Source organism: Lepus europaeus, chromosome 20 (genome assembly GCF_033115175.1).
Source record: "Lepus europaeus isolate LE1 chromosome 20, mLepTim1.pri, whole genome shotgun sequence".
In the NCBI taxonomy this organism is placed as follows: Eukaryota; Metazoa; Chordata; class Mammalia; order Lagomorpha; family Leporidae; genus Lepus; species Lepus europaeus.
The window spans coordinates 24,563,906-24,580,901 of NC_084846.1; the positions used below are offsets into that span (position 1 = coordinate 24,563,906).

The following is a 16,996-nucleotide window of genomic DNA, read 5'->3' on the forward strand; positions in this document are numbered from 1 at the left end:
ATTTTACAAATACATTTGTAGAAACCAAGGTGCAGAGAAACTAAGCAAATTAACCAATGGTTACCCAGCTCATGAGCTGAAGAAGCAGGAGCAAACTCCAGCTGTTCTTCACCTCCAGGCCTTGAAGAATCTGCTAGGACATCTATCAGGTGCTTCTTGTGTCTGCAGTATAGCAATGGTCTCCCCCTGAAACTGTAATCTCATAGTCCTAGATCAGTAGGCATTTGGCTTCCATGTCAGTCTGAAGTGTTGGAAGCCGAACTTTAGCAGCTGAGTGCATCAGAGCTGTGTTCCACACTTCAAGCTGTCGAAAATGACCACTTGTGATGATGAATGTGTTCTCAATGTTTTCTTTAAAATATGTGTCAGTATTATTGGATTTAAAATGATTATCTTTGTAACACAGGCTGAGTGAGAAATCTCTTTGAAATGATCAAAACGCACAGTCATGGGAAATACGTGGGAAAATAGAAGCATTTCTGTGCAGATAATCTAACCCTTCAGTATTTCACATATTCTCAGGTCGCTGTGAAAATGTGGTTCTTATTCATCCTTTGCAGAGCAGACTCTTGGATTTAGTTAACAGCTGAGTCTAGAATGATTTAATAAGCTTGACTCTGCTTCGTTGCTTACGTTTGAAACGACGATAAGAGCGTAATTAAAAAAATGATGTCTCTGCAGAAACTCATTTCAGAGGTGAAAGTGCAGGTGGAAAGCAAGGTGCCAGGCGTCTACTTTAACGTCACAGCCATCTGTCCAGATGGGGCCAGGAAGCTCGGCACGGAAGGATGCAGCAACGTAACAAGCAGTGACGAGGTACGTTTGAGTGAGCCGTTCTGACTTACAGGAAACCAAGTTGTTTGGCGTGCTTGTTCATAGAAAAATCAAAGCACTATTGACATCTTGACATATTTATTCCAAGCGTCTTATTTATGCTCCATGTATCTTACATCGTCTCTTCACAATGTTCCTGTTTGTTTTAATTCAATTGACTATTCTCATTAACTCTCAAGTTAAAATAAATCAATATATTCAATTAAGCTCTTCCTTAATAATAATGAGCAGCTCCTAAAGCGGTTGTCACAGCCAGCATAGGTTAGAAAAGTCACATCTCTTCAATAAATTGTCTCGGACCTAGTGGCGATAAGAGTGCCATTTTGGTTTCAAATCTGCTGGTTTTCAGAGTGAATGTGAAACTGAAAGCATTAAGACACAGAAAAGAGTGGGAATGAGGGAGCAGAGGATGAAGGCTGAGAATTCTGAGGTCTTTCACTTCGTGATGGCGCTGGTACACTCAGCATGAGTGAGGAGGTTGGGACACTTACTAAGAATCTCCTAAGAAAGGAGAAGTGGCATCACTTAACTGTAAAGGATGAGGCCCCGATCACCCCCAGCAGCACAGGGGAGCAGAGGACATATTCTCTGAGGATGGCCAGAGTGCAATCCTGGAAAGGCAAACTGATTTTCACTGAGTCGTTCACCTCTTGGGGCAGTAATTGCCTCATTTTAACCTTTTTATACATTTATTTAATTTTTATGTGAAAGGCAGAGAGTTGGGTGGGGGGAGGGGGAGACTCCCCGAATGCCAGGTTTCTCATGTGGGTGGCAGGGATCCATCAACCATCAGCCATCACCTGCTGCCTCCCAAAGTGCACATGAGCAGGAAGCTGAAATCAGAAACAGAGCCAGGACTCACATCCAGGTCTCTGACCTGCAGGTGCCCCAAGTGGAGACCTGACCCCTTGCCAAACACACACCCTATTCATTTCATTTTAGATAAGTGGCTGGGACTATAGGATTTCTAATCCCTGTTTCTTCCACCTCTCAGGTATTATGGTATTGTTAATTACTTTAGTGGCATGCTATAGGTAAAGAGTTATTGAAAGAAATGGAAAGTCCTATTATTCTAAGATCAAAAATAAAGAATTTTCCTTTCTCCTTAATTAGAATATATTATTGCATCTTGGAAATTTTAGAATCTGCAATAGCACATATATTTTTCCTCTGAGCTGTATATTTTAAAATAATTATTTCAAGCTTCTAATTCTATAGTTCCCTCTATAATCACTCTTTGGATTTTGTTCAAAAGGTATCACACAGCAGTTTACAAAATATTTATGATTTAAATACAGAGAAAACTTTTACTAGCAAAAGGTAGTTATGAAACACAATTTCTTATGAGTAGTTCTTTCTTTCAAAAATCTCTATTTTAGAAAAAATATTTTCCTGATTTCTTATTTTTTTCCCCCTCTTCTTTGCCTGCATCCCTTTTCCCCTCCACTTTTTTTTTTTTTTTTTTTTTTGACAGGCAGAGTGGACAGTGAGAAAGAGAGACAGAGAGAAAGGTCTTCCTTTTGCCGTTAGTTCACCCAATGGCCGTGGCAGCTGGTGCATTGCGCTGATCCAAAGGCAGGAGCCAGGTGCTTCTCCTGGTCTCCCATGGGGTGCAGGGCCCAAGCACTTGGGCCATCCTCCACTGTACTCCTGGGCCATAGCAGAGAGCTGGCCTGGAAGAGGGGCAACTGGGACAGAATCCAGCGCCCCGACCAGGACTAGAACCCGGTTGTGCCGGTGCCGCAAGGCGGAGGATTAGCCTATTGAGCCGTGGCGCCGGCCCCCCTCCACTTTCAACCAAGTAACATAAGCAGTTTGGCTCTGAGGAATATTCATTTGCCTCCTTCCTAATTACATCAACCCTAAGTTTTGTTCCACTGTTAGGAATGGCAGGGGCCACATTACCCTACACATCTGTTAATCCTTAACAATCCTAAAAACAAAAAAAATATTTCAAGTGCAAACCAACTGTATTGATTTTAATGAGACTGATTCTACTTCCTTATGCATAAATAAACTTACATTTAGATTTTATGTATATTTAATTACATATATGCTAATTGAATAGATTTCTGTTTAAGACCACAAAATATACAACCTTCTTATGTGACAAATGACCTGAAGATGGTAAGGCAGGTCAACTATAAGTAGACACATCAAACCAATTGTGTTGTGCAAAAAGAAGAAATAGAGCAAACGGAAAAAGTGGCCAAGGGAAGGGCATTGTAGTTTCAGGAGGGAAACCAAAGCCTGGTGGTCCTCCTCCTTGGCTCCGGAGTAACTCTTCCCTCTGGGATAAATATTTGACCCCATCTTGAAGATGTAAGATTTGAGAATGAGACGTCTAAATCTTTTGTCCTTGACTGATCATAGAAAAGGTCATATTTTCCTCCTTTGGTACCCTCTATAAAAGAAAATGTGACTCTGAAACTTTACTTAGAACCCTAGAAAACAGGAAAGAAAGAAAGCTGGTTGAGTATCTCATCTCAGGGTTTTATACCAGCTGAGCAGAGCCCTTTGCTTGGGTTTATTTGTTCTATCTCTAGCACCAGGTATTCAATAATCCCACGTTTTGGGACTGAATTCAGACCAATGCTCTATTCTTTCTCAAATCTTCTAAGAAATTAATCATAAAGGTGGAGTAGATGCTTTAAATAGGCTTAGTCTCTTTAATGGTGCAATAATAGCAACCATGGCATCCTTCAACTCCCTAGTTATTAATTTATTAATTATTAGTAGTAATTAAGAAATAAATGACTGAATTAATTAATAATTAGGTATTAATTAAGAAGCAAATGACCTTGAAAAGGAAAACTGCATCTACTTATGAAAGAGATTCATGTGTATTTTACAAATATTACTCATGTCTTTAGGATAGTATATTATCAATTCAAATCTTAGCAGTTATAATATTGGTGATAAAATAATCAATGTATGTAAATCTATTTCCTCATCCTCAATTTAGGTGCTCTTCAATGTGACAGTGACAATGGAAAAATGCAGTGTCGCAGGAGGGAAGAACTATGCAATAATCAAACCTATTGGGTTCAATGAAACCAGTAAAATCCATATACACCAGAACTGCGGCTGTGAGTGTGAGGCCAGCAGAGGAGGTGCAGCGAAGTGTGCCGAAGAAGCACCCCTGGATTCCGTGTGTCCCCAGTGCCAGGAGAGTCAGTGTCATCATGAGGAAGAGCAGTCTCCTGGCCAGAGCTGCAAGGCCCACGAGGACCAACCCATGTGCAGTGGCCGAGGGGTTTGCGTTTGTGGGAAATGCCTGTGTCACAAGATGAAGCTTGGAAAAGTGTATGGAAAATACTGTGAAAAAGATGACTTTTCCTGTCCCTATCACCATGGCAGTCTGTGTGCTGGTGAGTATGGGTGGACACAGTCCGTCTTTGTGGTCACAAAGACACTGGCGTGTCAGTGAGAGTCCCTTTACGTCTCATCTTACAAATGACCACCTCTGAATCTGAATTTGATTTTCAATGTTTCTTAATGTGTGGGATTAGGAAACAGCATGAGGTCTATCGCCTCAAATTTTGCTATTTATATTTTAGCTTACTTCATGCAAGAAATACTTTAAAATAAAGACTAAAGTTAATTGTCATTTCCATGTATTCCTTGATCTCATAAAGATAGCTATCTGAAAGGGAAATGGCTGATGATGGCTGACCCACCTTCTAGAAGAATCAGATATTCTAGAAGGACCTGATTCATTCTGGTTAATGGTCACTCCCCCCAGTTGACTCAGAGGGTTTTATTTCTATCAGGATAATGAGAACTGAGCTATAAAAATATACTTTTCATTCACTGGAAAATTCTCAATGCATGATTGTAGCTGGAATTATAAATCTGCATAATTTAAATCTCTCCAGTCAATTTTTGAAAACCACTAGCAACAGAATTGCCAAAGAACAGCATTCTTTAGGAAAATGCTGTTTTACTAAGTAATCTGGAAGATTAGCTCCCGAGGCCACACACAGACCAAACAGAAAATGAAGTTATCACAATTCCTATGGGCTAATTAAGTTTACTGCCACCTAGAGGTTAGATTAGAGAAAATTTGTACACATTTGGAAATTAAAGCAAAGTATTATTTTTAAATGACTTAAATAAACAGTCATTTCTGTGGAAACGTCCCTGTAACAATGTGCTGAGTCTACGTATTATAAAAAAAAAAAAACCTTGGTAATATTTTCATTTAGCAAATATGTGTTAAATTACTGATGAGCAGAAATAGTTCGTTGTCCTAAGGACATAGAAATAACAAACTTATAAAAAATAAATTTTATATTCTTATATAAACTAAAAATGGTCCTACAGCACCTAAACATGTGATGGCAAGTTGCCTTTATACCCTGTTACGTACATAAAATATTTTAAATCCCAAGCATTTATTCAGCTGTAACTGGCATTGTGAGTAGGATGAATTAGATTTCTAGGTGACATAAGAATGAATCAGCAGTTTGTCTACTGCATGTTACAGAGATGAGAAATATTTTACAGAGGGGAGAAAGAATTTACTGAAATCGTCTCCTACAGCATCCAGTCTCTCAAACAAATTTCAAATACAATGAGGATCCCACTGTGATTACAGTGAAATGTCAAAAATTCAAGAACGAGCCCTTCTGTAGGACTCTGGCGCTCTGAGCTGCAGGCGGGGAGGATCTGTTTTGAACTGCCTGTGCTGAAGTGCACACTGCAGGGCTGACATGCGTTTTCGCCACTCATTTCCTCTGCAGGGAAAAACACATGTTCACAGGTCAGCTGGCTAGGGCTTGGCACACAGCCGACAGAGCAACAGAGTCTGGCAGACGTCTGTTTGGCCTGGAGCTCATTAGTTTTACACTGGGCTGATCCTGCCGTGGACCCTGGGGCAGTCACTGTAAGGTGCTCAGCATAGGAGAAGGGACAGAGCGAGTGGGAGAGGAAGGAAGGAAGCGAGGGAGGGAGGGAGGGAGGGAGGAGTGAATGCAGATCGGCTGATTTGTGGACACGTGCATTTAGGAAACATTATATACCCCAATAAAATGTAAGCCCCTTATGATTTCTAGTTCCCTTTGCCATACTAAACTTTGGCTACTTTATTCAGTCTAACATCTGTTTAATTATATATAGAAAACATTACTTCAACTTGCCTGTGTGCATAAGTGCCTCCACCCCACCCCTCCAAACACATACCATCTTGTTTATTTTTTTTTTCATTTATCACCTAATAAGAGCTCACCATGTAGTTAAGGACATGCCCCATTAAGCTATTACACAAAGGAATACCACTCAGACATAAAAAGGATGGAATCTTGTGATTTGTAACAACATGACTGAAACTGCTAAGCAGAGCAAACCAAGCACAGAAAGACAAGGGTCACATGATCTCACTCATATTTGGAGATGGTGATGTCATAGAAATGAAGGTTATAGTGATGGCTACAAGAGACTGAGGAGGCAAGGGAGGTAGAAGGGTTGGGGAAAGCTTAATTAGGAGCACTAGGTTATAGCTAGAAAGGAGTAGGAATGTCTGTGAGTCTACTGTACAGGGTGGCCATAGATAAAGTTAATGTACCGTGTATCTCTCAAAAACCAGCAAGCTAGAAGATGGAATTTTGGCTGCTTTCACCATAAAGACATGCTAAATGTCTGAAAAGAGAACTATTTTTACGCTGATAGCACATTTCAAAATGTGTGCACGAGCCAAAAGATCACATGATTCCTCACAGATACATACAATGTTATATGCCTGTTAAATCTTTTAAATGTAATTTTAAATGTACTGAGGGTGTGAAAGGATTAGTCAGTCTGCTTCCTAGTATCTTTAAATGGTGTTGGCAGCAAGAAGCACTCTCAGTTATCCCAGACTTGTAATAACAAGGCTGAGAGATTTACGTTACTCACTCATACTCACTCATACTCTTATTTTACTGATTTCAACTCAGACAACATTACTGCAGCCTTTGTCGCTTCTTTATAGTTTGTGTGCTTTTAACTTAACACCGGGCAAGGGCACTCAAGTGACTGGGCCGCCAGTGACTTGGGGACACCCTGGACACATGTTAGCCCAATACATTAGCATCGGGAGACGGTCTACAATAGAACTGCTTTGCAAATAGCTACCTCTAAATCCTGGCATTGTAGATGTCAACCAAATAGAAAACAGCGCTGCTCCGCCTCACTTGAGCATCATTGTGTTTCCAAGGAGATGGGATGGGAATCCACATCTGGGAGCTCTTCACAAAATCAAGGGCTCGGCAACTGAGGTCCTGGGGTGTCTGTGTTGCAGGGCACGGAGAGTGTGAAGCGGGCAGGTGCCAATGCTTCAGTGGCTGGGAAGGGGACCGGTGCCAGTGCCCATCAGCAGCAGCCCAGCACTGTGTCAATTCCAAGGGCCAAGTGTGCAGCGGAAGAGGCACGTGTGTGTGTGGCAGGTGCGAGTGCAGCGATCCCAGGAGCATCGGTCGCTTCTGTGAACACTGTCCCACATGTCCTACAGCCTGCAGTGAAAACTGGTATGATTCCTGTGTCTCCAGTCAGTCTTACAGCAGCCCTCGTGAGGGCTACGTGTTCTCATTCCTGCATTTCTTAGTCTTGAAAGTTGCCTGGTGAATTCTTACCATTACACTAAAAAGTGTTGAGTGGATTTTAGAGATCCGGAGTTGGAGAGTCAAACCTTTTGCTGTAGACAGCTTTGGAAGCATCGGAATAAATTCACTGTGGCCTTAGTGTTTTTGAAATAGGTTCCTGAACATATGGGCTACCCAGTTTATTATTAGTTGGTTATGTGATCTAGGACAAGCTTTAGAAGTTTCCATGCCTTTGTTTGCTGATATTGAAAATCAGTATAATAATACCATGGTACAATTCTGAATAAATTAAATGCTTCATGTAAGAATACCACCTTTGTTCTTGGTACATGGTAATCATAGAATACATGTTAGCTGTTATTACTCTATTTTAATGATAAAGAATGAGAATGGTTATGAAGTCCTCTAAAAGTGATTAATATGTTAAATGAAGGTGACATCATTATTTATTAGTTTCTAATAATTAATGTCCCAATAATAGTTTTTAATTTAAGTAATTCCCCAATAACTGATTTGATAATTAGCTGTTAATTATTGGTTAATTTGGAAATGCAGTATTTCAATATAATGATGGAGTTATTTCTAATGAACCTGTTGAAATTTAAACTGTCTGGTCATTGCAGATGTGTTCTTGTATTTCTCACAGAACATTTGACAGCTAACACTTTTTTAAAGAATAAAGATTTTCCCTTCCATTTCCCCTTCAGGAATTGTGTGCAATGCCTTCACCCTCACAATCTGTCCCAAGCTATACTTGATCAGTGTAGAACCTCATGTGCTTCCATGGAACAACCTTATGTGGAGCAGGCATCAGGTAAACCAACACTGGACAATCAAGGCACTGGGGAAGGGCGTTTGGTGGGCGTAGAGGTTAAGTCCCCTCTGAGGTACCTGCAGTCCCAGCTCCACTTCTGATTCCAGCTTCCTGCTGAGACACACCCTGGGAGGCAGCAATGATGGATCCATTCCTTGTATTCCTACCACCCACATGGAACACCCAGATCAAGTTCTGGGCACCTGGCTTCAGCCTAGCCCACCCAGCAACTGCCCTGTTGCAGGCTTTTAGGGAGTGAAGCAGTGGATGGCAGATTCTCTCTCTCGCTCGCTCGCTCTTGCTCTCACTCTCGCTCTCGCTCTTGCTCTCGCTCTAGCTCTTGCTCTCTCTGTCCTCCACCCCACTTCCTGTCATTCTGCCTTTCAAACAAACAAATAAATAAATAAATCATTTTCAAAAGAGAATTCTCAGCCCCCCTAGAAAATCTCCCTGGGTTTCAGTTTTTCTCATCTGTGAAACGGAGGCAATAACAAATTGAAAAGGCCATCAAAGAGGCATCTAAAGATGACACAGAAATAGGGGAAATGCATGAGACCTGTGCCTAAAGGCTGCTTAAACTAAAAACTCCGTAGAACCCAAAAAGCCAGAGCCAGCTTTGTGCAGGTTTGAGGTATGGAACGTTATCTGAACTAGAATAAACCTTGAAATCGTGTCCTCATTGGAAACATTCCTATTGCATCTACTATTTCGGGGCTGCCCCACCACCACCACCACCACCACGCCAGTAAGAAAAAATGCAGCTCTTGCAGAGGTGGAACGCAAGAGCAAACTTTCACCAGGGCTTTCTCTCCCTTTTGCTTTGCAACCACACTGGGCTTAGCCCGTAATGGATTTGGCTCTGAACGGAATCCATGTGCTGCCAGCTGGGGCGACAGCAATCACTCCAGAAAGCCAAGTGCCTTTTCTAATAAAAGGGCCCTCGCTATCAACATGTCATTTATAATGTTCAGTAAACACTCCTCTGATTTAACTGTTGTTACCATAAAAAAAAAATTGCCTAAAACTTCTTAGGAAAAGCCCCGGCGTGACCAAAACTAAGAAAAGCTTGGGTCAGAGGAAAATGTTTGACCACCCCTAGCAACGGTTGAAAAGGTAGGGGATTTGCACCCTGCAAGTGTCTTCTACCCTACCCTGTTAGAAACGACCCTAAAATGTGTCAGCTGTGAGGGGGATCCCCTCCTCGTCACAACTCTTGTGCAAGGAGTGGAGAAAAGGCTTCTTTAGGCACCTCTGAGATCCGCCCGCTCAATCACACTTAAAGAGTGTTCTTTCGGTCTCTCTGGCTAAGCTCCCACCGGGCAGGAGGCCAGAGAGGGGAATCCAGCCACGTGCCCCCTCTGAGCATCTGCTTGGCTGGGTGACTGGTCTGGAGTCAGCCAAGGCAGATGACAAAATGCATCCTGCGCGTTGTGACCCCGCGAGTCACTGCGGAAGGCTCCAGGGCACCATTTTGAGAGCGCCTTGGAGTCTGCCCCGATACGGCAGGAGCCCTACTCTGGCATTTAGGGTTCCTGTTCCACAGGAGGAGCCCTGGGGCCTCTGCCTTTGTACGTTCTTTCAAGTTAACTGATTGCAGACCAGCAGGAAGGCTCCTCAGCCTTCCCGGCTGGAGAGAGCACCCCTTGCCTCTCATCACCAAGCTCTTGGTGGATCCAAGAGCCCCATGGTGCTGGTTCCTGGGAGTTCTAACTCAGATCACCCATGAACTGGGGATGGACTACCCCAGGCCTTGGCCAGTCCCCTCCCTGGAGACCTCTCACATTCAAGGGCTCCTCCCCATGCCTGGAGAATGGGCAGAGGCACAAATGCCTCTTTAGCCAGGAAGTCACTTTCTGAATCTGGGACAGCTGTTGAGTTCCCTGGAATACTTGTCTATTGTGCAACCATGTTCCCCTGCGATTAGAGTAATACCGCTGGCAGCAACCAAGCCTGTCCACTTTCCAAGGACGCTGTGCCAGAGGCCTGGTGCTGAAGCAGAGATCTAGCGTGCTCTTCACACTGCTGCTTTTTTCCCCTCCAACTGGAAATTATCTGTCCTTGAAAAAAATAGGGTGGAAATTTTAGTAGAAAATAGAGTAGATTTAGCTACCAGACGAGTGAAAAAAAGAAATTAATAAAATTGAGGAAGAGATCTGAGTGCTGTCCCAAACTGGACACTCCCATTTCCTGGAGAAGCCATGTGTAATAATAATGAAAACCTACACTGCAACTTCAGAGGAAATATTTATTCATCTAGTACCGATTTTAGATTCTGTAGCTGTTTACTTTATTTTCCATTACTGGTGTGCAACATAATAATAAGGGAAACATATGCTCATGCCCAGAGCTGTTAGATAATTGTTTAAAATCCTATTTTCCACTTAGTGATCAACAGTAAACACTACAAAAAGTGTCCTTTTCTCTGTCATGGATAAAATTATGTTTGGTTAAGGGATTTGGACACATTCCAGTTAATACAATTAAAGCATCAAGCTGCAAAAAAAAAAAAAAAAAAAATGTTATTGAATCCCATTAGCATGGATATTCCCCTAAGGGAGGTTTTCTATTGAAAATATTTTTATAAGAAATATGCAATAAAATTAGAGAGAATACTTTTTTGAGCCAGCAATCATGTCATGTGAATCCCCTATTTTAAAAATATAGGTTTGCAAATATCTCTGGTCCTATTCATTGAGCTCTCAGCATAAGTTGCTTGGTACCATCCTCTGATCTCCTCATTCTGATTTTTAATCCATTTATTTGTTTACTTTATTACAGAGTGTTTCTCTAGCCCAAGCTACTTGAGGATTTTTTTCATCATATTCATAGTCACATTCTTGATTGGGTTGCTTAAAATCCTGATCATTAGACAAGTGATACTACAATGGAATAGCAGTAAAATCAAGTCCTCCTCAGATTACAGAGTGTCAGCCTCAAAAAAGGTCAGTGAATTAAAAAAAATGCTGCCAGTAATTATTGTCTAGCTACAATATTTAGGCCCTTAACTAACAACAATATTTCTTCTCCGTCAAGGATAAGCTGATTCTGCAGAGTGTTTGCACAAGAGCAGTAACCTACCGACGTGAGAAACCTGAAGAGATAAAATTGGATATCAGTAAATTAAATGCTCATGAAACTTTCAGGTGCAACTTCTAAAAAAAAAAAAAAGATTTAAAAAAGTACTTTGTGGGAAACTGATTTTTCAATAACTGCTCCTAAAAAGGATAGTTCTAAAAGTCACAGGAGGAGACAGATTGTTCCAGATTGTGCCGGTTGCTGGATGGACTCGAGTGAAGATTGCCAAGCATCCTCATCATCATGTGACTCACATAGCTGCTGAATTTTTCAGAGAAAAATGTCTTACTACTGTCTGAGACTAGTGTCATTGTAGCACTTTACTGTAATATATAACTTATTTAGATCAACCTAGAATGTAGATCATCTGAAGAGCACTGATTACACTTTACAGGTACCTTCCATTCCTATGCTTCCCAGAGAGAGAGACAACGTTGTGAGAGAGTTGCATTGTGTCACCACAAGGGTACAGTGATCCCTGCATTGACCATGCAGGCAAAAAATATCATCTGGTAGTTACACCGGATCTTTTAGGCCAATTTTGCCAAACACTTCAACTGTTGGCAATGAGTAGACAAGAACAACTAGATGAATAAATGGTTAGTGTCTCATTTATTCAAGAGGTGAACAGATGAAAGCTTAATATTAAGGGATATTGCTTCTGAAACTGTATAGTTTAATGCATGTGTGTTGATCTTTTCTTTTTTCAAGATGGTTACAAATTCTAACACTCTCTCCTCTTTCTCTTTGTAGTTTGTTTTTCTCCCCTGCAGGATAAGTTTATATGTCACAAATGACTGGACTGAATAAGTGCTAAGTTACTACTGCATACAGAACTAATAATACAATGTCACTTTATTAGAATACTGGTTTTAAAGGCTGAATGTTAATGAGAAACACTGTAACTGTTGTCCAAACCAGAATAGCTTCATTGTTTGCAGACCTAGTGTTTTGATTCTTCTTTACCTGGTAAACTGGATGGATTGTTCAACCCTTTCATTTGTCTAGTCATTAAGGTAAAATCTGCAAGCCATTTAGAAAGTCTGCCTCAAGCAATTGAATGAGTTCTCTTTCGTAGTTTTGAGTGCAAATAGCTGTTATGGGTTTTTTAAATGAGCAGCTCTATTTGCCCTTCAATGCGACCTGGAAAGTCATGTTTTCTCTGGATTACCCCAACCACACCCACCAGAACTCAGAAAGGTATAAAATCAGAAGAGGGAAGGTGATATAAATAAGCTCATTCACCTGTCTAGTAAGTCAGGGAACTGAGACTCAGAAAATTTAAATGATGTCTTGAAACACACCCAACTGATAAAGTGACAGCACTAGGAAAGAGCTTCTGTCTTCTTATTGCCAGGCCAGTGTTCATTGCACAATATCATGCTACCTCTTTAAGATATCCAATTGGCAAAAATTTTTAAATGGGATTTACTGAAGTCTTAAAAACATAAGAAGACATTTCAAAGCAATGCTGAAATGAGTAATTCAAACCAAATTCTCCATATTGGCTTCCTGTGTTTCCTCCTCACCAGCCTGAAAGTGACTGCAGTGTGGCGCACCCACGGGGAAATGCACACACTCCATAGCCTGGATGAATAGCGCCCCCTGCAGTTGTACAGTGCGCAGCTTGAGGCCTTGATAAAAAGGCCTTGCGCTCTCTCTCCCTCAAAGAAATCTTCACAATTCTCTATCCCCATGGACTTGGTCAGTCTGGGTCTCCTGGCTGGTGGTCCAACAGGCCTGTGTGTAGGACAGAGTTTTGCCTATGAGCACAAAGGGATTTATTTAAAGCATCTTTTAACTAAGTTCTCGGATTTGCTGCCTTCTAGTACTTGAGCTAAAGTACTAGATATTTGCATGGTGGTGAAGACAGCCCTAGACAGGACTGAGAAACCTTTCATAATTGCTCTGGAAGCCAACTGCACAACAACTCCTCTGGCTGTCACAGCCCCGCAGTGATGATCCTACATGGCATGGCACTTGCTTCCTCATATAGAGACTGGGGACATGAACAACACGTGGCACTGTGTTTCACTCATGGGAGCAACCTTTGCTTACCCAAGACTATGTACGTATGTGCGTTTGCATCCTGTCACACATACTATCCATTTTAAAGGGGAAAAAAAAGGATGCCTAACAACTTCCAAAATACAAAAATGGAAGATATCCATGATTCAAATGCTAAATTTTCTTAAAGGGACATTACACTGTTAATGAACAGTAAACTAAATGCCATATGGACTAAATGTCCATATGAGTATAATAAAATAAGATCCTTAAAAACCAAGGATGTATATTTTTCTACCCTCTCAAGTTTGCCTTAGTGGCATAGTCTACAGAGAGTGTGACCAAAGGAGGGGCAGACTTTCTCACAGGAAACTCAGTGCTAGCTGGTGATTGTAGTTACACTCATGACATCTTGTGCTTTCTTGTTGTTTTGTTTTGTTTTTTAACTTAATGAGCTAATTCTTAAAGATTTTAGAGCTTATCTTTTACTTGAATAATTGATATATTTTCTGTATAATGGTTTGTGAAAAGAGAATTAATATTTGACTAGTTAGATTTAATTAAAAGATAAGGGGACACAGGGTATTCTTAGATTAAATAATTTATGTACATAAAGCCTATTTTCAACTACTAGGACTACAGGAGCCTTTTGAGTTTCATTGATATTAAATACAACTGTAGAAATTTTAGTTTGTTAATAACATTTAGAACTTGAACACCACTTTGGTACGGTAGCATTTTGTGCCCTAAAGTTTCTAATGACTTAAAGACGTGCCATACATACACTACAACACAGCTGAGTGCTGTGTGCGTCTGATTTCTCTGGGGACATCTTTACATTGCAGCGCACATATATTTGTAGGCATTCGCTGTACTTTTGGAAATTTGCTAATATTTATTAAGTCTTAGAAGTTCCCTGAAAGATTAAAAATTCACTAAAAATCTGACAGGGTCCTAAATATTTAATTTGGCATTGATTTACAAAAGTAACCCCCAAAAGCCCAAGGTTAAACAGAATAAATATATCTGGAGGTGAATTTTTTAAAACTGATAAATAAAATTAATGGATGGATACATCAGATGCAACACATCGTGGAATAATGAATCCTCAATATTTTAAAAGATATTTACTTAATCTTCATTGAAGACATCCCTGAGACACTGACGTATGTTGTGATAGACCATGGAATGGGAAGGTTTTCTCCACATCACTGTATTCCTTCTGGTACCTGGTAACATAGATTACACTCGGTGACTTTTCCTTTCCTTCCTGTTTTTCCCTCCACATGTTTCCAAGACGTTGCCCTAAACTTTCAAGCTCCATAAACTTAATAGTGAAAAAATCACTGAATCGATTGATATAATGAAGTCCTTCATTCCCATACACCTTACCCATTTTAAATCGCCTTTGAGTCTATGCTCCTAAACAAGCATAGACCCATTAAAACCTAACAATGTCACATTTTGAAACTTTCATAACTGTTTGGGCTTCTGTCCCTTTTGAAGAATTTGAGATATATGCTTTCATGGAAGTATCAAGCGATAGACGGTGACCTGGGAGCTCAGCTATGTGCACCTTTTGCTCTGTTTTGTTTACTCATATATTTAATTTATGACTGTTCATGTCTATTGTGATCCTAAGAACTCCATTTCCTCCAATGCAAACTGAGATGCGTTTGCAAAGAAATATAGTACTAGCATCGTTCAGTTCATTCTCCTTTTCTTTTGTAATTCCGCTACAGCAAATGTGCTGCATGTAATTGATTCTACACTTCCATGTTCATATTTCATAGATTCCAAGACACTCACCTTTTCCATAGAACATCTGAAATTGTGATCTATCTTGCAATTGTTGGCATCTGCAATTGGTGCAGTGTTAAATATTGTGCTTGAATACATATTACACTAATTCCAAGTTAGCTGGATGTTCATGGCTATAAGGGCATCCCTTGCCTTATGAATGTGAGTGAACTCTCATATGATAACATGTGAAGCCAATTTTCAGTACAACTATATCACATACAACCTACATAGAGCTCATCTGGTCAGATACTGCAGATCTTTAAGTTACAACAGCTCTTTCAGGCTCCTGATTATACTCTTCGCTAGCGATTATGGTTTCAGCAAACTTAACTGATACGACTAGGTGGGTTTCTTGCAGTTTTGTTAACAAAGTTTTATATTTTCTATTCCTTTCTAAGGGATCCTTTTATATGATCATCTCACTTTTAAACAGAATTAACTGGAAAAAATACGATATGAAACCATCATAGTTAGATTTTGCAGTATCTTATATGTCTTACGTCAGTGGCAGGAGAAAAATATGATACAATCCATCCATGCAGTGAAAAACAACTTTCCTCGTGGGTCTTCCTACTTGTTCATTCTTCGTTATCATTTTCATTCTTTTCATTTTTTCATGGGCTCTGATAAACTTGCCTTCAAGCCCGTGTAATGACTGTTGTAAATCTGCATATTTAAGTGATTTGAATTATTTGAAATAATTGTTCAACTCTCTGGGCAGCTGTTAATGAAATATCTGAGAGTAATAACACTACTCTTTTATCTACCTGGAATATTTTTTCTGCATAAATTTTACCTTTGTAAGCTAACTCTTCTAATCAGGTGTCTAGCCTCAACAGCCAACTTCAGCTAAAACTGTCTAACACAATAATGATTTTAAAAACACTGCAATCATCAAAGATAGGAAATGTGTGATTTTTGTAAAGAACTTTTACCAATTTTACACTGTCCTACAGATAAATGTGATTTTGATGAGATTACTACACAATGACAAGTATGGTACACAGATTTATTGAGAATGTTGAATATATAATGTTTTAATTCTAAATTATAAAAAAATTAAATTTGCACATATTAATATAGAAATCCATTGTGTATATTTAACATATCTTTAAAGCTATTTTACATTTACCAGCTACTTTATTAAAGTTGTTTAAACCTCTGCAAAAAAATTTTAGAAATGTTTTTAAATTATCAGTAACATAACCCTATTTGTCTCACGTAACATGTACTGCCTTTGTAAAAAGAACTTTAACATAGAATGTATTTTTAAATTAAAATATTTGAATATAAATCAACTAAGAAAGAAACAAATTTTCACTTCACATGTATCCTGTTATTTCTGGCTTTTAATTATTCATAAATATAAATTGCCTTAACTGATACAGATGATTGGAGAATATGATGATTTTACATACTACACTATGAACCTGTTTATAGAGCTGATTGACTACTAACTTCCGTTCTATGTATTTATTAAAGAGCTGACACTGTAGTTTGTTGTGAGATGTATATTTTTCTAACAGAGCTTACAACAGTTATGACAAGGCCCTTCACTATTGCACCATTCTGTTTCAATGTAGGTGTTAACCAATAAGAAACTTTATGTCTTAAAATAAAAATGTAAAGATCCAATGTGAAGAATGCTGATTTATTTGCCTTGTGCTACTTGACCTTCAAAGCTGCCGAGCACTAGTACAAGGTCACGAGAGGAAATGCAGTGATGCCCCACACTCTGCCGTGGGCAGAAGACATGGCATAATTCCAAAAACGCTACTCCTGGGAAACAGTACAGCCAATGGTGAATAAGTGAGACCAGATAATTGTCCTTTGACTTCCCAGAGCTGCCAAAGTGTGGAAACAGAAGAAACATCCTAGTGAA

The 16,996-nt window shown here is 39.8% G+C and overlaps 1 protein-coding gene across 1 annotated transcript in view; it reads left to right on the top strand.

The window, feature by feature from the left end:
- ITGB8 (integrin subunit beta 8) overlaps positions 1-16,741 on the top strand; it is an 88,589-nt gene extending 71,848 nt beyond the window's left edge. The window contains exons 9-14 of the mRNA XM_062178579.1: positions 682-816; positions 3,800-4,205; positions 7,115-7,340; positions 8,123-8,229; positions 11,008-11,171; positions 11,263-16,741. Coding sequence (XP_062034563.1) covers positions 682-816; positions 3,800-4,205; positions 7,115-7,340; positions 8,123-8,229; positions 11,008-11,171; positions 11,263-11,385 — 1,161 coding nt within the window. The 3' untranslated portion in view covers positions 11,386-16,741. The remainder of the gene's footprint in view (positions 1-681; positions 817-3,799; positions 4,206-7,114; positions 7,341-8,122; positions 8,230-11,007; positions 11,172-11,262) is intronic.
- Positions 16,742-16,996: the final 255 nt, after the last annotated feature.